This window comes from Entelurus aequoreus, linkage group LG03, assembly GCF_033978785.1.
Source record: "Entelurus aequoreus isolate RoL-2023_Sb linkage group LG03, RoL_Eaeq_v1.1, whole genome shotgun sequence".
Taxonomy (NCBI): domain Eukaryota; kingdom Metazoa; phylum Chordata; class Actinopteri; order Syngnathiformes; family Syngnathidae; genus Entelurus; species Entelurus aequoreus.
Genome location: NC_084733.1, coordinates 92,088,333 through 92,110,782, shown reverse-complemented (window position 1 = coordinate 92,110,782; position 22,450 = coordinate 92,088,333). Strand labels below are relative to the sequence as shown.

At 39.8% G+C, this 22,450-nt stretch overlaps 2 protein-coding genes across 4 annotated transcripts in view; both read right to left on the bottom strand.

Moving 5' to 3' along the window:
• Positions 1-6,361, bottom strand: part of LOC133645875 (proton-coupled zinc antiporter SLC30A2-like) — an 11,068-nt gene extending 4,707 nt beyond the window's left edge. Inside the window, exons 1-2 of the mRNA XM_062040795.1 lie at positions 2,895-6,361; positions 2,654-2,841 (exon numbers count right to left, since the gene is read on the bottom strand). Of these exons, the coding sequence (XP_061896779.1) occupies positions 2,654-2,841; positions 2,895-2,944 (238 nt within the window). The 5' untranslated portion in view covers positions 2,945-6,361. The remainder of the gene's footprint in view (positions 1-2,653; positions 2,842-2,894) is intronic.
• A 64-nt stretch (positions 6,362-6,425) lies between these two features.
• On the bottom strand, positions 6,426-22,450 carry LOC133645874 (dnaJ homolog subfamily C member 5-like). Of its 3 annotated transcripts, none has more exons than XM_062040793.1 (6): positions 22,273-22,450; positions 20,963-21,089; positions 19,452-19,665; positions 18,017-18,170; positions 13,126-13,206; positions 6,426-8,986 (listed from the first exon to the last, which is right to left on the bottom strand). In XM_062040793.1, the coding sequence occupies exons 2-6, from the start codon at positions 21,073-21,075 to the stop codon at positions 8,919-8,921; spliced, it is 630 nt and encodes a 209-aa protein (XP_061896777.1). In that variant the 5' UTR covers positions 21,076-21,089; positions 22,273-22,450; the 3' UTR covers positions 6,426-8,918. The 3 variants fall into 3 exon arrangements, with proteins under 3 accessions (XP_061896777.1, XP_061896776.1, XP_061896778.1); XM_062040792.1 differs by having other exon boundaries at positions 20,963-21,086; XM_062040794.1 differs by lacking the exon at positions 13,126-13,206 and having other exon boundaries at positions 20,963-21,086.

Below are 22,450 nucleotides of genomic sequence, written 5' to 3'. Positions count from 1 at the left end.
TTAATTCCACAAGTCCCAGGGAAAGCAAAAATGTGAAAACGGTCAAAAATACCCTGCCGGGATGACTCACAGCAGTAGGGAAGGCCTAAAGCAGGCCCAAATGTCAACAAGCCCAAAATGTGGGGAAAAAAGCAGAAAAAGGTTAAAATTCCCTCCCGGTGGAGTGACTTCCCCAAGGCCCAGGGAGAGCTAGCATGGGGAAAAGGTCAAAAATACCCTCGGGATGACGCACAGGTGATCCGGGAAGAAAAAGGCAAAAACAGCCCAAAATGTGAAAAATGCCAAAAATGGTAAAAAAAAATCCCTCCCGGGAATTAATTCCACAAGTCCCAGGGGGAGCACAAAATGTGAAAATGGTCAAAAATACCCTCCCAGGATGACTCACAGCAGTAGGGAAAGCCTAAAGGAGGCCCGAAGGTCAACAGGCCCAAAATGTGAGAAAAAAGCCGAAAAAGGTTCAAATTCCCTCCCAGGGGAGTGTGACTGCCACAAGGCCCAGAGAGAGCCAACATGGGGAAAAAGTCAAAAATACCCCCGGGATGACCCACCGCACAGGTGACCCGGGAAGAAAAAGGCAAAAGCAGCCCAAAATGTGAAAAATGCCGAAAATGGTAAAAAATATTCCACAAGTCCCGGGGAGAGCAAAAATCTGAAAACGGTCAAAAATACCCTCCCAGGATGACTCACAGCAGTAGGGAAGGCCTAAAGCAGGCCCAACGGCCAAACGGTCAAGCCTAAATTTACCGCATGCCTTTGGTAAGCGCCGGAGTGAGAAGAGGTTTTAAATTAATTACCACCCCGGCGCTAATTCAAAGAAATACGGTAACTGTAGAGTCCAGAATTAAAAAAACAAACCTGGAGAAAATCATTAAAACTCATCATTGTGGAGTCAAGAGTGGAAAACAGACCAACCAACAATAAAAACCCCGGAGAAAATGATTACAATTCATAATTTTAGAGTCGAGAGTTAAAATGAAATAAATAAAAACTGGCAGAAAATCATTAAAATTCAATATTGTAGAGTCGAGAATTTAAAAAAAACAACCTGGAGAATAAAATTAAAATTTATGATTTTAGAGTCGAGAGTTAAAAATAAATAAATAAAAACCTGCAGAAAATCATTAAAATTCAATATTGTAGAGTCGAGAATTTAAAAAAACAACCTAAAGAATAAAATTAAAATTTATAATTTTAGAGTTCAGTCAGAAAATATTTCTTTTTTTTCATGTTTTTCCTAATAAATTCAGTTTACAAAAAAAAGATAACATTTGAGGCACTGTGGCTTAGCCTAGCGTATAAAATAAAATAAATCACAAAATAATTCGAGTCTGCAAAACAACGTGTGACTCTTTCTACTTCCTAAAAATAATGCTATTTGGTAATAGTAGGAAAGAGCATCATACGCAAATACAAATAGACGGAGTAGACATCGAAAGGGTAAAAGAAACCAGATTTTTGGGAGTATTAATAGATGATAAAATGAACTGGAAATCTCATATACAAAACATACAACATAAGGTAGCAAAAAACATTTCAATAATGAATAAAACAAAACACGTCCTGGGCCAAAAATCACTTCATATTCTCTACTGCTCACTAGTGTTACCATATCTGAGTTATTGTGCAGAAATATGGGGAAATAACTACAAATGTGCGCTACATTCGTTAACCATGTTACAAAAAAGATCAGTTAGAATAATACATAATGTTGGATATAGAGAACATACAAACACTTTATTTATTAAGTCAAAAATATTAAAGTTTGGTGATTTGGTAAAATTGCAAACAGCTAAAATGATGTACAAAGCAATCTATAACCTGCTAGCAAAGAATGTACAACATTTCTTCTCAACTAAAGAGGAGAAATATAACCTTAGAGGAAAACATAATTTAAAACATTTATATGCATGTACAACACTTAAAACTTTTAGCATAACAGTATGTGGAATTAAATGATGGAATGGATTAAGTAAAGAAGTTAAAAATTGTACTGACATGATCCAGTTTAAGAGGTTGTTTAAATTAATAGTGCTTACAAAGTACAAAGAAGAAGAATTATGAGAAAAACTTCCACCCTTATTGAAAATATTCTTCATCTCAGTATGTTAATAATGACTGAATTAATTAATTACATATTACAAACTGTTGTATATACTAATTCATAGATGTTATTTTATTATATAAAAAGGTCAGTAAATGATTTTATATAATTGTAAATGCTTTGAAGTGGGAAAGGGGTAGGATTAAATAAGCTTTGCTTCTTCCTACTCCTTTTCGGGCATGATGTAAATGAAATGATATGAAATTGTGTGATGTATTATGATGTAAATGTGTTCATATTCCAAATAAACTAAAAGAAAGAAAGAAAAGAAAGAGTCGAGAATTAAAAATAAATAAATAAAAACCTGCAGAAAATCATTAAAATTAAATATTGTAGAGTCGAGAATTTAATTAAAACAACCTGGAGAATAAAATTAAAATGTATAATTTTGGAGTCAAGAGTGAAAAAAAAACTCGGAGAAAATCATTAAAATGTATAATTGTGGAATCAAGAGTTAAAAAAAAAATACAAAAAAATGGTTTATGTTTTCAGTTCATAGTTTACATGGAGCAAAAGTCTACCAAGTCAAATTCCTTGTGTGTTAGAACTCACCGACCACTTCGCCGATCATGAAGATGAGGCTGATCGCCAAGGCAACAAGCAGCTTCCTCCCGGCCGTACGTCTCGCGTCGCTCTCGTTCGCCGCCGCCACGTCCGGCTCGCCGCCGCAGGTCCACGCCGGCTCCCACGTGTCGTCCGAAGGAGACGTGTCAGAGTCCGACTCACGCTGGTCCTGAGAGCTGAAAGAACACATGGTCACAAAGAATAGCGGGCAAAAGGTGGGCAATCTTACCGGGGCAGACGCTCCATCAGGAGTTGTTTCTCCGATTCCACCGACTCCATTTGACTGCTGCAAAGTGAACGTCAGCCAGCCGCCCGCCACCTGCTCCGACACCACGCTATCTGTGGGGAGGCGGAGCACGGGGCCGGCCAATGACGAGAAGCACTGGGATCAGTGGCACCTGAGTTTATTACATCAGAAGAAAAACCTCCCCTCAAATGACAAAACATTTCTCCAGGAGCTGTACACGGGAATGTCGGGATGAAGATGCATCCAAAAATAGAAATACGTTCAAGTTGGCATGTACAGCACGCTCATTTACAAAAGTCATGTCAACACAGTTTGGCAACGATACACACACACACACACCAACAGCAAAGGGACAAAAAAGCTCAGATTATATACAGTGGTGGTCATAAGTGTACATACACTTGTAAAGAACATCATGTCATGGCTGTCCTGACTTTACAATCATTTCTTATTTTGTTGTGATGTAGTGATTGGAGCACATACTTATTGCTCACAAAAAACATTCATGAAGTTTGCTTCTTTTATGAATTTATTATGGGTCTACTACGGTATTTTGATCATATCTATTTACTCAAACGTTGTAAGGCTTGTTGTTGAACATCATATATTCATGATAATAACCTCGGTACAGAAGCACATATGTTCCTTTTTGACTCTACTTAAATGTATATTGTATTTATATTATTGTACTGTATAATACTGTATTTATGTTATTCACATGTGAATAATGCTGTCTAATAGACTGTATTTATGTTATTCACATGTGAATAATGCTGTATAATAGACTGTATTTATGTTATTCACATGTGAATAATGCTGTATAATAGACTATTTATGTTATTCACGTGTGAATAATGCTGTATAATAGACTGTATTTATGTTATTCACATGTGAATAATGCTGTATAATAGACTGTATTTATGTTATTCACGTGTGAATAATGCTGTATAATAGACTGTATTTATGTTATTCACATGTGAATAATGCTGTATAATAGACTGTATTTATGTTATTCACATGTGAATAATGATGTATAATAATACTGTATTTATGTTATTCACATGTGAATAATGCTGTATAATAATACTGTATTTATGTTATTCACATGTGAATAATGCTGTATAAGACTGTACTTATGTTAGTCACATGTGAATAATGCTGTATAATAGACTGTATTTATGTTATTCACATGTGAATAATGCTGTATAATAGACTGTACTTATGTTATTCACATGTCAATAATGCTGTATAATAGACTGTATTTATGTTATTCACATGTGAATAATGCTGTATAATGGACTGTATTTATATTATTCACATGTGAATAATGATGTCTAATAGACTGTATTTATGTTATTCAAATGTGAATAATGCTGTATAATAGACTGTATTTATGTTATTCACATGTGAATAATACTGTCTAATAGACTGTATTTGTTATTCACATGTGAATAATGCTGTATAATAATACTGTATTTATGTTATTCACATGTGAATAATGCTGTATAATAGACTGTATTTATGTTATTCACATGTGAATAATGCTGTATAATAATACTGTATTTATGTTATTCACATGTGAATAATGCTGTAACAATAAACGGTATAATGATAATTTGCGATAAAATTCCTGACGATTAGTAATACCGTCTAATTTTTTAATTATCGAAAAACCGTCATTATTAATGCATTTTAGGCAACACGAAGTCAGACACATGCGCACCAGCGTCGTTTGGCGGACTAACTACACAGACTTTGCTCTGGAGCTTTCCTCTCGGAGTAAACGGGGCCAAGCGCTTTTTTAACGTCAAGTTTCCCTCGCTTGCCAGCGTGCGTTTAAGAGCGCACTGCCGTGTTTAGATGGAGACAGGTGTGGACAGTATTGCCCCCACACTAATAGTATAGCAGATTTGCTCAATTTCACTTCATGAAAGTTTTTTGTGACCAACAAGTATGTGCTCCAATCACAAAAAAATAAGAGTTGTAGAAATGATTGTAAACTCAAGACACCCATGACATGATGTTCTTTACACGTGTATGTACACTTTTGACCACCGTCGTAATTTAAGGCTTTTTCTCGAGTAGAATAAAAGTGGCACAAAAACATGGATTATGGTCTGAGGGCGCCACAGTTCGGACCAAACAAAGGAAAACAAAGTTAAAACAATACAATAAAATAAAAAGCAGCGAATGTTTGCGGTTTACAGTCACTTGATGACGGCAGTGGTAATTATGTAAGGAATAAATGGCATCGGAACCTCCGTGTTCAGTCCATCTGCAGACGTCTGGCCCCAATCAGCAGTTCCAGTTATCATATAAAAAAACAAACTTTAAACATTCAGGTTTACAGTGTTCCCTCGATTGTCGCGGGAGTTACATTCCGGACCCCCGTCAATATCCCCAAAGCTGAGATGCTATTTTTTTAGGATTCGTGTGACCACTGTACGCATTTGAAGTCTGTATACTTGCACACACACTCAAACACTCTTCAACACAACATTTGACAGGAGTACTCACGACTAATGCCGAAATATCATTGGCATCGTCGCCCGCTATTGGCTTCCTCCGAGTGAGATGTTTGCCGTCGCCCTTATATTGGTTCAAGTAGCTCGACTGCGGAGGTCCGATTGGTAAGCAGCTTTGATTTGGAGCCAGAAGCCTTAGAAGGCACAGAAGGCTTGGACGACATGGAAGGGGATTCAAACAAATACAAATGTTCTCACGAACACGCAGCTGCGATAATACAACCAGAAGGCTTGATGCAGTCTGTGATTCACTAGCAAATAGTCGGGCGGTCACTCAGAAAAAAATCGATTCACATCCGAATTTATACCTATGAAGTTTCTCATTCATCCAGGTCGTTCAATCGATCGCAAACGGACTGTTTGGTTGGTCTTGGAAGACGTTTCATCCGTTGCTATGTAATCAGGGAAAGTGTGGTGGACTGTACAAGGAGTACAGCCCAGACGTTTCTCCTCAGTGAGCTAAATTGAATTCTGTCTCTGTTTGATTCCTTGCTTCTTCTTGTCTGTTTAATAATTGTCATCCTGGGTTTTGAACCTGACAGTAGTAGTCGATCCACAGCCAGACCATACCTCAATGCTAACGGGGGGGGAAATTACACTTCGACGACTGTCGTTGGGCTTTGACAGTTAAAACAGTTGTTTTTTGTCACTACGATCAGGCGAAACCATCTTTGCCCAGTATAAATATTTGGGGTTTTGGCACCAACCGTTGGACTAGATCTGACAGACAGGGCCGGCCCGTGGCATAGGCCGTTTAGGCAAATGGTAAGGGCGCCGTCCATCAGGGGGCGCCACGCCAGTGCCACAAATGTTGGAGAAAAAAAAAAAAAAAGTTGGTACTATTATTTCTGAATACAAAAAATAATCCCACGTTAATTAAAATGCAAAGTAAAGCCTATTTAATAAAAATATTATTTGTTACAACATTACGTCCCCCCCCCCCTCCCCCCCGCACGGTGCGCCCCCTCCCTTCCCGTATCATGACTCTTACCACATAAAAAAATCAACACAAGATGTCAAAACGGCCAAAACTGTCAGGTGCCCAGGGAAGAAAAAAGAGAAAAGAAGAGGAGAAACGAGAAAAAGACAGAGGTAGCAGGTAGGTAACGTTAGCCTACATGAAATTATTTGTCTGTTACAGAATGTGATAGTAACCTGGCTTTTTAGCATTAAGCTAATGTTACATGATTCGGCAATGGCTAATCAATAAATAGCTAGTTCTGTTTTAACGTCGGGTTAATATTGTGGAGGGGGCTAAATTGTTATGGAAAATAATAATGTAACGTTAGGTAAGTACAGTACTCCCACCTTACATTCCTCAGGGACATTTGTATTAGATCTTTTAAGCAGGTGTTTTTTGTTGACATTGTTATTGCCTTCTGGTTAGCTAATGTTTGCCCTGCAGGTAATAGTCACTTTTCCACCCCTTTATATATTAGGTATAGTTGTAAGCCTAGTTGTTAAAGTGCACATCATTAATGTTAATTAAGCAATATCACATGAGAGGGAATGCTGTTTTTTTAATTTGAGCACTGCTGGGATTTGGTGAAAGATAATCTAACATATTATATGAGAATGTTATGTTATATTTGCTTTCTTTAAGTAAAAAAAAAGGTAAAAGACAAAGCTATTCAGTTTCTTGTGAGTATATACACTTCACTGCCGATGTGGGGGGGGGGGGGGCGCCACCTAAAATCTTGCCTAGGGCGCCAGATTGGTTAGGGCCAGGCCTGCTGACCGATCTAAGTCTATGGGCACGGACTGAAGAAGACTACTAGGAAACCAAGCAGTCCAGTTGTGAACGATTGAACGCCCTGAGATCACATCTGAATTTGCGATTCTTATTTATTACGTTTCTAAATTGAGTCATTATTTACAAAAAAAAACGTTTCGTTTTAGTTCATTTATTTTGAAAGAATCCATTTTTAAAAGGATGTATTTATCCATGCATGTCATACGTCAGCAAACAAAAGGTTTTATTATAATTACCATACCATTGTGCTTGCTGATAAAATGATAACATGTACGTTGCAATATGCACATAAAATCAATTAAAAAATGCCTTTGATAAAAGGTTCGATATTTATTAATTTTTTTGTCGGAAGAAAGCAGAACTTGCGAGAGCAAGGTTGGTTGCGCGTACAAAAGGTATTCACTCTCTGGTAACCGAGCAACGCAGGGAGTGATCACTGATCAGTGGGAGTGACACGATGACAGCCAATCAGGTAACAGTATCAACTATCAGGTTTGGTTGCGCCATATTATTTTTGCATGTGTAAAAATGAAGAAATTGTCTACAGAAGAGGAAAAGTCACCTCCATAGTATGGCAGTTTTTGTTTTGTTTCAAAAAGGGACCCTGGTCAAATCAATGTGGTCTGTAAATGATGCCACGCCCCCTTCGCCGCGCTCACCCTTTAGAGCACAGCTGGCACCAAAACCACAGAAAATGACTTCTTCTCAGGTTTCTCTATGTTTATATTTTCACACTTTGCACTGTTTTTAGCAAGCATTTCTCATTTTAAGCGTTTACAATTTTCTTTGCATCGTTTGTGTTGACATTTCCTTTCCCCGCTTAGATAGCTGAGGGGATTATAATCATTGGAAGGTAACATTTGAAATTAAAATGTTTCCCCCTGATCCATTTTACCATTGCTCCTGATTTTCGATAGGTCATAACGAATGATTAATTATCGATATTGCCCAATATAAAACAGTTTTCAGCCCGACTACACTAAATAATACATTGCGAGAATCGTGTTGAATCAAGAATCAATTCTGAATTGAAAAATCGCCCCGACAATCCGAGTAGGATCAAATCTTGAGGTGCCTAAAGATTCCGAACTCTACTGGTGACATAGATATAACTAGATAGACATGCCTAGCGATGTATCGGCCTTTTTAGATAGTGTAATACAATGCCGTACAAACTGAAAATAAATCATAACTTGCTTATTATTGCGGTTCACTTTATTGTCAACATAAAATCCTAAACTATCAATACACAGTTGATAACACAGTTTCTTCTGCAACTGTTTCCGTGCCGTCGACAACAACGTAATACCCTGCTAACGTAGGCACGCTGATCAAATACGGGTGTGGCGTCTCCTTGTAGTATCTATTGCTGATTATATGAGATAGAAGTTATAATACAAATACATAAAAAAACAGCTATTTACAAGTTAAAAACGTCCGTAAAGTGGCGAGGGAACACTGTATATCCAGCCACTGTGGCGTCATTTGGCACTTTGACACGGTTAGCATGTTTAAAGTGCACGAGGAGACGAGGCTTTGGTCATGTGACTACATTCCAGATGCATTTGAGAAAAAACATAAATAACTGGAGGCTAGGAAGAAAAGACAAAAAGTGTGGCACCTAAAAACAAAAATAAACTGCTGATGTAAACAAAAACAAACAAAAAAAACCTCTGGGATGTTTTTGCATCAATGCATACTCCAAGTCCAGTCCAGGACCGGCAGGGTTCACTCCACTGACAGGTGGATGTCTCCGTTGCTGGCGTAGGGCTGAATGACGATGGGCGTGTCCTCGCCTGCGAAGGGTGGCACAAATGTGGATTTTCAAACAAAGCCTTTTTTTTTTTACTGCACACCTGGGAAAAGTAAGGCCGTTAAGCTTTTCAATCTGGCCCGACGCACATTCCCAAATCATTTTTTTTTTTAGATCTTTAAGAAGGAAAGTGTAGCTGCCATTATGATGTGCACTCATGTTTTATAATGACCGTAAGTCTTCAACTATGCTTGGAATATGTATGATATACTAGTTACTATAGTCATCTAATTAGTAGGGGTGTAACGGTACGTGTATTTGTATCGAACCGTTTCGGTACGGGTGTTCCGGTTCGGTTCGGAGGTGTACCGAACAAGTTTCCACACGGACACATTAAGTAGCGTAACGCACGTTGTGTAAACAACGCACACCGAGGCACAACACACGGCATGCTAGCAGCTAACGGGCTAGGATAGACTGACCATACATACCTCTTTTCACCGGACATGTCCTCTTTTGCGGAGCTGTCAGGGCGGAGTTTCTTAAATGCCTCAAATGTCCGGCATTTTGAGTTAGGGTTGTGTGTATTTTCAATGTACGCTCAGGGTTAAGAAGGGGTTAAAAACAAAACAAACAGCAGCATTGGTGAGGGAGGGGCAGAGACAGAGAGAGAGAGAGAGTTATGATAAACGCGCATCTGCTTTTTATCCATAGATTTATCACATTTAATTTGTTATTATCTACAGCAGGGGTGTCAAAAGTGTGCCCCGGAGGCCATTTGCGGCCCACAGCTCATGTTTTAAAGACACACAGCACATTGTAAAAATACTATTCAAATAAACAAAAACATAACAAAAGTGAAATAAAAAAGCTTAAAAGGTGAAATGTAATTTAGAAAAAGTTGCAATGTTGACTAATAAAACAAAGCTGTTTTTTTCTTTCTTTCAAACTGTCATTGCTCAAAACATAATATTGAATCAAAATCAATGTTATTATGAATTATTGACCTATCCAAGGTTCCCATTACTTCACATCAAATATTACACTACGAAAAATATTTTTGGTGGAAGATTTTGCAAATTTGGTAAATAAATAACCAAAAAATTTACATTTTGTTGTTTTCTTACTGTACCGAAAATGAACCGAACCATGACCTCTAAACCGAGGTACGTACCGAACCGAACTTTTTGTGTACCGTTACACCCCTAATAATTAGTTACTATGGTCATCTAATTAGCTCTGTGAGGTCCCGTTGCTAAGTTAGCTTCAATGGCGTCGTTAGCAACAGCATTAGGCTGGAAAGCATTAACCGTGTAGTTACATGTCCACGGTTTAATAGTATTGTTGATCTTCTGTCTATCCTTCCAGTCAGGGGTTTATTAGGGTCCGCCCTGTACCCAAAGGAACCAATTGTTATTGTAAGGTTTTATTATTAGGGTCCGCCCTGTACTGGTTACAAAGGAACCTGTTGAATTTGTAAGGTTTTATTATTATTCTTTATTCTTCCGCCGCCACAAAAAAACGCTAATTTGACCCACTTAACATGCTTCAAAACTCACATAAATTTGACACACACATCAGGACCTGCGAAAATTGCAAGTTAATAAAAAAAACCAAACCCCAAAAAATCAAAATTGCACTCTAGCGCCCCCTAGGAAAAAACAAAAACAAACTGCCTGTAACTCCCACTAGGAAGGTCGTAGAGACATGAAACAAAAACCTCTATGTAGGTCAGACCTAGACCTACATTTTATAATTTTTTACATCCTCGGGCAAAAACCAACAGGAAGTTGGCAATTTCCCCTTCAAGACAAAATTGTACTAAAAAAACTAATTTCTGCCTCTTTGACCTCTAATTTGACCCCCTTAAAATACTTCAAAACTCACCAAACTTCTTACACACATCAGGACTGGTAGAAATTGCAATCTAAAAAAAAAAACCGAACCCCAAAACTCAAAATTGCGCTCTAGCGCAATTTTTGAATAAAACAGAGAAAAAACTGCTCCTCAGAGGAAAACTCAGACAAAACTGCTTGTAACTTCCGGTAGGAACGTCTTAGAGACATGAAACAAATACCTCTATGTAGGTCTCGCCTAGATCTACATTTCATAGATTGACATCCTTCAGCAAAAATCAACAGGAAGTTTGCGATCCCTCCTTCAAAACAAAATTTTTGTTAAAACCGGTCACCAAACATCAAACATCTCCTCCGAGCACGTTTGTCGTTTCGGGTTCAAACTGCTACAGGAGAGAGATTGAACCCTTCTGATTAAAAGTTCTGTACGGCGTTTTGATACGTGCTACCGTGCTTCGCCGCTGTGATTTTAAGATGCCTGCTTAAAAGCAGAAAGCACCAGCGTGAGCACAGAATGCAGAGAAGGTAGGTACACTACACAAAAGTATCTAACTCCCAGTACGAATATCGTAGAGACACGAAACAAAAACCTCTATGTAGGTCTCACTCAGGACTACCACTGGACAAAAGTATTGGGACACCTAGGACTAGCACCTGCCAAAAGGCGGACCCGACCAACGCTGCTTGCAGCTTTAATTTATTTTGTTTCTATCTGCAGTTAAGCCTGATGCTATCACGTTAGCTCCGTAGCTAAAGTGCTTCGCCGATGTATTGTCGTGGAGATAAAAGTCACTGTGAATGTCCATTTCGCGTTCTCGACTCTCATTTTCAAGAGGATATAGTATCCCAGGTGGTTTAAAATACAAATCCGTGACCCCCAATAGAAAAAGGAGAGAGTGTGGAATCCAATGAGCCAGCTTGTACCTAATGCTAGGTTCACACCAACGGCGCTTTGACGGCGCTTTAAAGGCCTACTGAAACCTACTACTAGCGACCACGCAGTCTGATAGTTTATATATCAATGATGAAATCTTAACATTGCAACACATGCCAATACGGCCGGGTTAACTTATAAAGTGACTTTTAAAACTTCCCGGGAAATATCCGGCTGAAACGTCGCGGTATGATGACGTATGCGCGTGACGAAGGCAGAGTAACGGAAGTTATGGTACCCCGTAGAATCCTATACAAAAAGCTCTGTTTTCATTTCATAATTCCACAGTATTCTGGACATCTTTTGCAATTTGTTTAATGAACAATGAAGGCTGCAAAGAAGACAGTTGTAGGTGGGATCGGTGTATTAGCAGCGGACTACAGCAACACAACCAGGAGGACTTTGTTGGGAGCGCTAGCCGCGCTAGCCGCCGACCTCACCTTGACTTCCTACGTCTCCGGGCCGCCAAACGCATCGGGTGAAGTCCTTCGTCCTTCTGCCGATCGCTGGAACGCAGGTGAGCACGGGTGTTGATGAGTAGATGAGGGCTGGCTGGCGTAGGTGGAGAGCTAATATTTTTAGCATAGCTCCGTGAGGTCCCGTTGCTAAGTTAGCTTCAATGGCGTCGTTAGCACAGCATTGTTAACCTTCGCCAGCCTGGAAAGCATTAACCGTGTATTTACATGTCCACGGTTTAATAGTATTGTTGATTTTCTATCTATCCTTCCTTCTATCCTTTATTTTTTTGTTTCTATATGCAGTTAAAGCACGACGCTATCACGTTAGCTCGTAGCTAAAGCATTTTGCCGATGTATTGTCGTGGAGATAAAAGGCACTCAATGTCCATTTTGCGTTCTCGACTCTCATTTTCAAGAGGATATAGTATCCCAGGTGGTTTAACATACAAATCCGTGATCCACAATAGAAAAAGGAGAGTGTGGAATCCAATGAGCCAGCTTGTACCTAAGTTACGGTCAAAGATACGTCCATCGCTGCCTCTCAAGTCCTTCACTGTAACGTTCCTCATCTACGAATCTTTCATCCTCGCTCAAATTAATGGGGTAATCGTCACTTTCTCGGTCCGAATCTCTCTCGCTCCATTGTAAACAACGGGGAATTGTGAGGAATACTAGCTCCTGTGACGTCACGCTACTTCCGCTACAGGCAAGGCTTTTTTGTATCAGCGAGCAAAAGTTGCGAACTTTATCGTCGATTTTCTCTACTAAATCCTTTCAGCAAAAATATGGCAATATCGCGGAATGATCAAGTATGACACATAGAATGGATCTGCTATCCCCGTTTAAATTTTAAAAAATAATTTCAGTAGGCCTTTAAGAAGTTTAGGTTATTTTTGTTGGGTTTTTGCTTGGACACACATGACAACAACTTTACCTGACGCGGCGTCACCAACTTCGCCCGAGCCGTCGGCATTGGCAGCGGAGCTTGGCTGAATAACGATTACAGCGTCTCGTGCTGGGAAACACAAGGCAACACAATTTGATCAAAGCTCCCTTCCTTTGAACAAAAACGCTCACTTCATATGCACCCCAATGCATTGTGGGCATGCATTCATATAAAATGGTGTGTTCATAAACGTGCTCACACTGCCTCAATCTTCCATCATACCCACGTTAAAGGACACATGATGCATTTAGGACGACTGGGAAATCAAAGTTACTTTAGCATTAACAATGTTGGACTTCCAAAAGGAGTCAAATGTTGGCAAACAAATATGGCGGGTGAGGATTTGTGTGGTTTGTCTACTTCACGGGTTTTGATTGATTGATTGATTGAGACTTTTATTAGTAGGTTGCACAGTGAAGTACATATTCCGTACAATTGACCACTAAATGGTAACACCCGAATAAGTTTTTCAACTTGTTTAAAGGGAAACTTCGGTTTTTTTCAACCTGGGCCCTGTTTTCATAATTTTTTCTGTATATGTGAGTGCTGGATAAAACATTTTTTGAGGTCGCGCCAGTATTGAGCAGGGCAGGCAGCCTCCAGCCCAGCTAACGCTCGTACACAGGGCAACTGGCTCTCGTCAAAATTCGGCCTATAAACATGCATTTTTTTCACACTGACAGGCTCAGATAGTTACAATGAGTGTCCGACAACATACTAGAAAGGAGAAATTAACGTATGTCTCTACCTTTAGCTGGAGATCGCTGTTTGTTGTGAGCTGTGTCCAAATCTCACCACGCTACAAATCTCGTTCCGAAATCTCGCGATAACTCGCGACAAATCAAATCGTCCACATCAGGCAAAAATTCAGCCATGACAGACAAACAAACAAACTTTTCTATAAAACTAAAATAACAGTCTTCGGTAATCCAACAGAAAATCACTTCAGTCATCTCTCTTCACCTCAGTCAGGTAACTGTTTTTCCACCGGTGTTTTGTCGCGAGTTATCGCGAGATTTCGGAACGAGATTTGTAGCGTGGTGAGATTTGGACACAGCTCACAACAAACAGCGATCTCCAGCTAAAGGTAGAGACATACGTTAATTTCTCCTTTCTAGTATGTTGTCGGACACTCATTGTAACTATCTGAGCCTGTCAGTGTGAAAAAAATGCATGTTTATAGGCCGAATTTTGACGAGAGCCAGTTGCCCTGTGTACGAGCGTTAGCTGGGCTGGAGACTGCCTGCCCTGCTCAATACTGGCGCGACCTCAAAAAATGTTTTATCCAGCACTCACATATACAGAAAAAATTATGAAAACAGGGCCCAGGTTGAAAAAAACCGAAGTTTCCCTTTAAGTCGGGGTCCACTTAAATTGATTCATGATACAGATATATACTATCATATATACTATCATCATAATACAGTCATCACACAAGATAATCACATTGAATTATTTACATTATTTACAATCAGGAGTGTGGAGGGGGGGGTGGGGTGGGGGGGGGGGGGGTATGGACATCAAGTAGTGGACATAGAGAGAGAGAGAGAGAGAGAGAGAGAGAGAGAGAGAGATCAGAAGGCATAAGAAAAAGAATCTGCATTTGATTGTTTACATTTGATTATTAGCAATCCGGGGAGGGTGTTAGTTTAGGGTTGTAGCTGCCTGGAGGTGAACTTTTATAGCGGTTTTGAAGGAGGATAGAGATGCCCTTTCTTTTATAGCTGTTGGGAGCGCATTCCACATTGATGTGGCATAGAAAGAGAATGAGTTAAGACCTTTGTTAGTTCGGAATCTGGGTTTAACGTGGTTAGTGGAGCACCCCCTGGTGTTGTGGTTATGGCGGTCATTTACGTTAAGGAAGTAGTTTGACATGTACTTCGGTATCAGGGAGGTGTAGCGGATTTTATAGACTAGGCTCAGTGCAAGTTGTTTAACTCTGTCCTCCACCTTGAGCCAGCTCACTTTAGAGAAGTGGGTAGGAGTGAGGTGGGATCTGGGGTGGAGGTCTAGAAGTAACCTGACTAGCTTGTTCTGAGATGTTTGGAGTTTAGATTTGAGGGTTTTGGAGGTGCTAGGGTACCAGGAGGTGCATGCGTAATCGAAAAAGGGTTGAACGAGAGTTCCCGCCAGAATCCTCAAGGTGCTTTTGTTGACCAGAGAGGAAATTCTGTAGAGAAATCTCGTTCGTTGGTTAACCTTTTTGATTACCTTGGTTGCCATTTTATCACAGGAAAGGTTAGCCTCTAGAATGGAACCTAGGTAGGTGACCTCATCTTTCCTGGTGATGACACTGTCACCTACTTTTATGGTGAAGTGATTGACTCTCTTAAGTTTGATGTGGGACCCAAACAGGATGGATTCTGTTTTACCCAAGTGGATGGATAGCTTGTTGCTAGCGAGCCAGGTGCAAATTCTACAGAGCTCAGCACTGAGGATTTTCTCCACCTGTGACTTGTCCTTGCCGGATACCAGCAGGGCAGAGTCATCCGCAAACAAAAACAATTCACAGTCACATGCCGATGACATGTCGTTTATGTATATTAGGAACAGTAAAGGTCCCAATATACTGCCTTGGGGGACTCCACAGTTCACCGAGAGGGGGGGGGACACGGTGCCGTTCACCTCTACCACCTGCTCCCTCCCCTCCAAGTAAGACTGCATCCAGCTCCAAGAGGTTTTGTTAAATCCGATTGCTCTGAGCTTATCCAACAGTATAGCGTGGTTAACGGTGTCAAAGGCCTTCTGAAGGTCCAGCATGACCATGCCGCAGTATTTGCCCGCGTCCACCTCATGTTTGATGTGGTCGGTCAGATAGAGAAGGCATGTGTCATGTGTGCACACTTTTTCTGCAGGCCAGTGGAGGGGATCTACCTCATTCATATATATCATTTATATTGATTTATTTATGAAAGAGAGGTTTTTGTTAACAAGTTAAAGGTGTTTAATGATAATACAAGCAGGGGTGTCAAACTCATTTTCATTGAGGGCCAATTTTTTTTTAAATTAATCTACATTATGCATGCGGGTAATAACCTGTGATTAATCATGATTAATCGAAATGCATATGCATTTGGTTATGTATAACTTGCTTTACCTCTAAAGGCTTAGTGGCCACATGCATGGACAGCACCTTTTAGCTCTTATTTCCAAAATTGTGTACACTACTTAAAAAGTATGTTGGAGTTCGGGTGTTGGTGGAGGGAAGAGTGTCAGAATAATTGTATCTAAGTTACCACAAAACTTTGTGTTGCCATGAGTTGCCAAAAGCTGTCTTTGATCCTACCAAGCAAAAGGCTTGTAAAACTCCACTGTGTGGGATGGGAAGCGACATGGAGGTGTCGGTTTCTTTGATCTATTGCGATCCACAGGAAGATCTTGTCTTGACACGAGATCTACAAAGCGGGGAGGAAGCAGGACCCGACGCAAGCTCCGGGCATCTTTTCTTTGAACTGTTTTGTGACCGAGGGCGACGGCTGTTTACGACCCCCTCTCCCTTTAGAAACGGCTGTTGCCGTGTAATCAGGGAAAGTCCAAATAAAAGAGGAGGTGTAGAATTCTCTTGTCAGAGCGTGGTGGAAGACTGTGCAAAGAGTACAGCCCAGACGTTTCTCCTCATTTGAGCTAAATTGAATCCTGTCTCTGTTTAATTCCTTGCTTCTTGTCTGTTTAATAGATGGCATCGGTGTTTGAACCTGACAAACGGTGATAAAGTCATCTGAAATCATTTGTGTTTAAAAAAGGGGGCAGATAAATATACGAATATTATTCTTCCATCTGCTCCTTTCTGATCATGGAAATGTATAAGAAACAAAAAACAATGAAGGGGAAACTGTATGTGGCTTGTATATATGCATTTTTAGGAAAGGAATAAAAAGAAATGATTGTGAAGACAGGAACTGTGCGGTCAGTCTTTAGGCTTTTGACGGGGAGGTACGGTTGAAATAAAAAGTGTTTCTCGCCTTCCTGTCGGTCATTTTTTCTTAATAATTTTTATTTATTTTTTCATGAAAGGAATAAAAAGAAATGATGATGATGATTGTGAAGACAGGAACTGTGCAGTCAGTCTTTAGGCTTTTGACGGGGAGGTACGGTTGAAATAAAAAGTGTTTCCGCCTTCCTGTCGGTCATTTTTTCTTAATAATTTTTATTTATTTTTTCATGAAAGGAATAAAAAGAAATGATGATGATGATTGTGAAGACAGGAACTGTGCAGTCAGTCTTTAGGCTTTTGACGGGGAGGTACGGTTGAAATAAAAAGTGTTTCCGCCTTCCTGTCGGTCATTTTTTCTTAATAATTTTTCTTTATTTTTTCATGAAAGGAATATAAAGAAATGATGATGAATGATGATTGTGAAGACAGGAACTGTGCGGTCAGTCTTTAGGCTTTTGACGGGGAGGTACGGTTGAAATAAAAAGTGTTTCTCGCCTTCCTGTCGGTAATTTTTTCTTAATTTTTTTTCTTAATTTTTTCATGAAAGGAATAAAAAGAAATTAGGATGAACGATGATGATGATTGTGAAGACAGGAACTGTGCAGTCAGTCTTTAGGCTTTTGACGGGGAGGTACGGTTGAAATAAAGTGTTTCTCGCCTTCCTGTCGGTCATTTTTTCTTAATAATGATCATTCTCACAAGACCCTCGGGTGCCGTGAATTATCAATCAAGTTTGAAAGTGACGTCTTGGTGAAAATTGATGACCGCTAATATTTAGGTCTATTTTTGAATGCCTGATTGGCGATGGACTGACACACCCTCCACCATCCACCGCTAGCTGGCCATCCTGGATAGACTTTTATAGCCTTTTAGAAAAGTCAGACATTTTTTAAATAATTTTTTTTACACATGGTGTGTGGTGGGAAAAAAAGCACAGTGGCTTACCCTCCTCCTGCTCTTTGATTTCCGCTTCCAGGTCCTCGGGGTTGACGTAGAAAGTGTCCTCGGCTTCCTCGGAGGGCTTGCACTTCCCGCAGCAGAAGCAGCAGCAGCAGAAGCAGCAGCAGCAGGTGAAGATCCCGCAACACACCAGAAGGGCCTGAAAAAGAACGAGGAGAGGTTCGAAACCGGTTCTCCCGGTTGTTCGATAAGAAAAGAACCGATTCCATGGACTCGAATCCCTTTTTGAGAACCGGTTCCCGTTATTGAGGCCACTATAGTAAAGAAAAAGAGTTGGTTCTTTATTCGAATCCCTGGGAACAAATCCCTTCACACAGGAAATGCCCTGTGGGACGGCAATGTTATGCCCATTTGATTGTAGACTCTTACTGACACCTTGTGGCGATATGAAAATACTACGCGTCATTAGTTTGGGCACTTCCTGGTTGGCGACGTCAGTTCAGTTCATGAGACAATTGAGAAGTAGACAAGTTGTGTTAGCTCTTATAAGCCTTGGAAAAGATAAGTCTGTAAGTAAACTGTTTAACTTGTTTGTGTAACTCAATATTAAGGTGGAAAGTGGTTAAGTTTGATACTAAGATGTTTATTGAAAAACGATTTTTGTGCACTGTTTCAATGGATGTTTTGAGGACTTAAAATGGCTGCCAGTCGTGTATTTCCACCATGGAAATAGTTTCAACACTCAGAAGTATTTGTTTGATGATAGTACTGTATATTTGTGTGACGCCAATATTTACATATTGTGTATTACTTTTCAGTATGTTAATTGAATCACATAGCTTATACATTTGTCATTGTGTGTATTTCAGTTTAAAAAAATAAAAAATAACAGTACAGTGCAAGACAAAAGTAAAGATAGGAAAAGACAAAGCAAGATCAACAACAATAAAGAACCTAAATGGATTAATCTGCTTTGGAACTTTATTAGACGTCTTGGATTGTTTGTTAGCAGTCTGCCTGTGTGTGTAGTTAGTATGTTCCAATAGCAGCAGAAGTGCACTTTTTGGAGAGCTGTATTATTTTCAGTTTTGTGCCCAAGGGACTGATTTTATTTAACATTATATTATTATTTATACACCTATAGTGATCACAGAGACAGGTTGTTTTTGTGTTACTGTATATATTTGTTTTCATGAAAAATCCCACTTAATATACTTTGAGTAACAACAGTCAATATTTTTATTTTAGGTTGGGTAACAGTCAATATTTTTATTTTTTTATTTTTTCTTATAAAATAAAAGTGAGCTTTTGTTAAACCAAATATTGTGTTTTTTTCCATATACAACAACCTATCTGGACTCGATAAGGAATCGGTTCGATAAGAGGATTCGATAATGGGCTCGAACTCGATAATTTCTTATCAAACATCATCCCTACCTCCGGGTGTTTTAAACTTCCCACTTCCCAGCATGCAGCTCACCTTGAACCAGCACTTGGACATGAGGAAGTAGTACTTGACGCTCTCGTCCCCAAACTGCTCGGCCACGTAGAGGCCCATGGAGCCGTACTCGTCGTAGATGACGCGCTTGTTCTCATCGCTGAGGATGGAGTTGGCGTTGTTGATCTCTTTGAACATTTCCGCCGCCTCCGGGTTGTCGGGGTTCTTGTCGGGGTGGTGCCTCAATGCCAGCTTCCTGGAGTCAAACGAGAGTTCAATAATGCGATACAACACCTTCATGTACAAACCCCAAAAGCAGTGAAGTTGTCACCTTGTGTAAATGGTCGCTAAAAAGAGAATACAATGATTTGCAAATCCTATTCAACTTATATTCAATTGAATAGACTGCAAAGACAAGATATTTCATGTTCACACTGAGAAACTTCTTTTTTTTGGGCAAATAATCATGAACTTAGAATTTAATGGCAGCAACACATTGCAAAAAAAGGCATTTTTATGGACTGGACTCTCACACTATTATGTTAGATCCACTATGGACTGGACTCTCACACTATTATGTTAGATCCACTATGGACTGGACTCTCACACTATTATGTTAGATCCACTGTGGACTGGACTCTCCCACTATTATGTTAGATCCACTATGGACTGGACTCTCAATATTATGTTAGATCCACTATGGACTGGACTCTCACACTATTATGTTAGATCCACTATGGACTGGACTCTCCCACTATTATGTTAGATCCACTATGGACTGGACTCTCCCACTATTATGTTAGATCCACTACGGACTGGACTCTCACACTATTATGTTAGATCCACTATGGACTGGACTCTCACACTATTATGTTAGATCCACTATGGACTGGACTCTCACACTATTATGTTAGATCCACTATGGACTGGACTCTCACACTATTATGTTAGATCCACTATGGACTGGACTCTCACACTATTATGTTAGATCCACTATGGACTGGACTCTCCCACTATTATGTTAGATCCACTATGGACTGGACTCTCCCACTATTATGTTAGATCCACTATGGACTGGACTCTCACTATTATGTTAGATCCACTATGGACTGGACTCTCACTATTATGTTAGATCCACTATGGACTGGACTCTCACACTATTATGTTAGATCCACTATGGACTGGACTCTCACACTATTATGTTAGATCCACTATGGACTGGACTCTCACTATTATGTTAGATCTACTTTGGACTGGACTCTCTCACTATTATGTTAGATCCACTATGGACTGGACTCTCTCACTATTATGTTAGATCCACTATGGACTGGACTCTCACCCTATTATGTTAGATCCACTAAAGACTGGACTCTCACACTATTATGCTAGATCCACTATGGACTGGACTCTCACACTATTATGTTAGATCCACTATGGACTGGACTCTCACACTATTATGTTAGATCCACTATGGACTGGACTCTCACACTATTATGTTAGATCCACTATGGACTGGACTCTCACACTATTATGTTGGATCCACTATGACCCACCTGTATGCCTTTTTTATCTCTTCGGGTGTTGCTCCCTTCTGCAGGCCCAGGACTTTGTACAAGCTGTCCCCTGCTGTGGACATCTTCCGCTGGGGTCTGTTGGGGTCATCCATTGTTGAAAGATCTGCTGGAACAAATAAAATAGCTTCAAGGTTGGTAAGCAAAACCAGAATTATTCCGTACATTAGACGAGTTATAAGGCGCACTGTCGAGTTTTGAGGGAAAAAAAGGATTTTAAGTGCGCCTTATAGTCCGGAAAATAAAGTATATTATACGCACATACAAAAGAGGCCTAGCTACTCGGTCTTGTACATTATATCACAAGCAGTTTTATAGTTTGAAATAAAATAGCTTCGAGGTCGGTAAGCAAAACCAGAATTCTTCCGTACATTAGGCGCACTGTCGAGTTTTGAGGGGGGGGAAAAAGGAATTTAAGTGCGCCTTATAGTCCAGAAAATAGGGTATATTATATACACATACAAGAGAGGCCTAGCTACTCAGTCTTGTACATTATATTACAAGCAGTGTTATAGTTTGAAATAAAATAGCTTCGAAGTCGGTAAGCAAAACCAGAATTATTTCGTACATTAGGCGCTCCGGGTTATAAGGCGCACTGTCGAGTTTTGAGGGAAAAAAATGATTTTAAGTACGCCTTATAGTCCGGAAAATAGGGTATATTATATGCACATACAAAAGAGGCCTAGCTACTCAGTCTTGTACATTATATTATTAAAAGTTTGAAATAAAATAGCTTCGAGGTTGGTAAGCAAAACCAGAATTATTCCGTACATTAGGCACTCCGGGTTATAAAGCGCACTGTCGTGTTTTGAGGTGAAAAAAAGGATTTTAAGTGCGCCTTATAGTCCGGAAAATACGGACATCCAATAAAAAAATAATCCGGAAAACTGCACATACAAAAGAGGCCTAGCTACTCAGTCTTGTACATTATATTACAAGCAGTTTTATAGTTTGAAATAACAACAATAGCCTAGCTGGGTTTGCACTTTAATAAGTTAATGTTGTCGTAAAAACAACAACCAATGTTTGAACATTTTTGACGAATCTTGTCATTGTGAAATTTTACGACATTCAAGTTACATTTACGGTTGCCCAATCGGTGGCATTTAATCGAACATTTTACATTTAAGCCAAAATAGTTAACGCATCGTGTTCGTCTTCGACTTTAAATCGACTCTAGTACTCATGTTGAGAGGGTGAAAAAAACATCTTATTCCGAACTAACTTTGGATAAAGTGCTAACATGCGTTAGCTAACTTTACAAACCCCGCAATAAAAGGTAAGACTCTTACATTCTGGAGTGTTCGATGGGTTACGGGTTATATCATGAAGTCCAAAGTGTTTAGGCCGACTGTCTGTGGGGGTTGCGACCCATGAAGGTTGGCTCACAAGCGGCTTGTTGTGGTGTCAAACCGGCGTCTTCATGCTGACAAAACAGCTGAAGTTTAGCTTATTTAGCTTAGCTGCGGG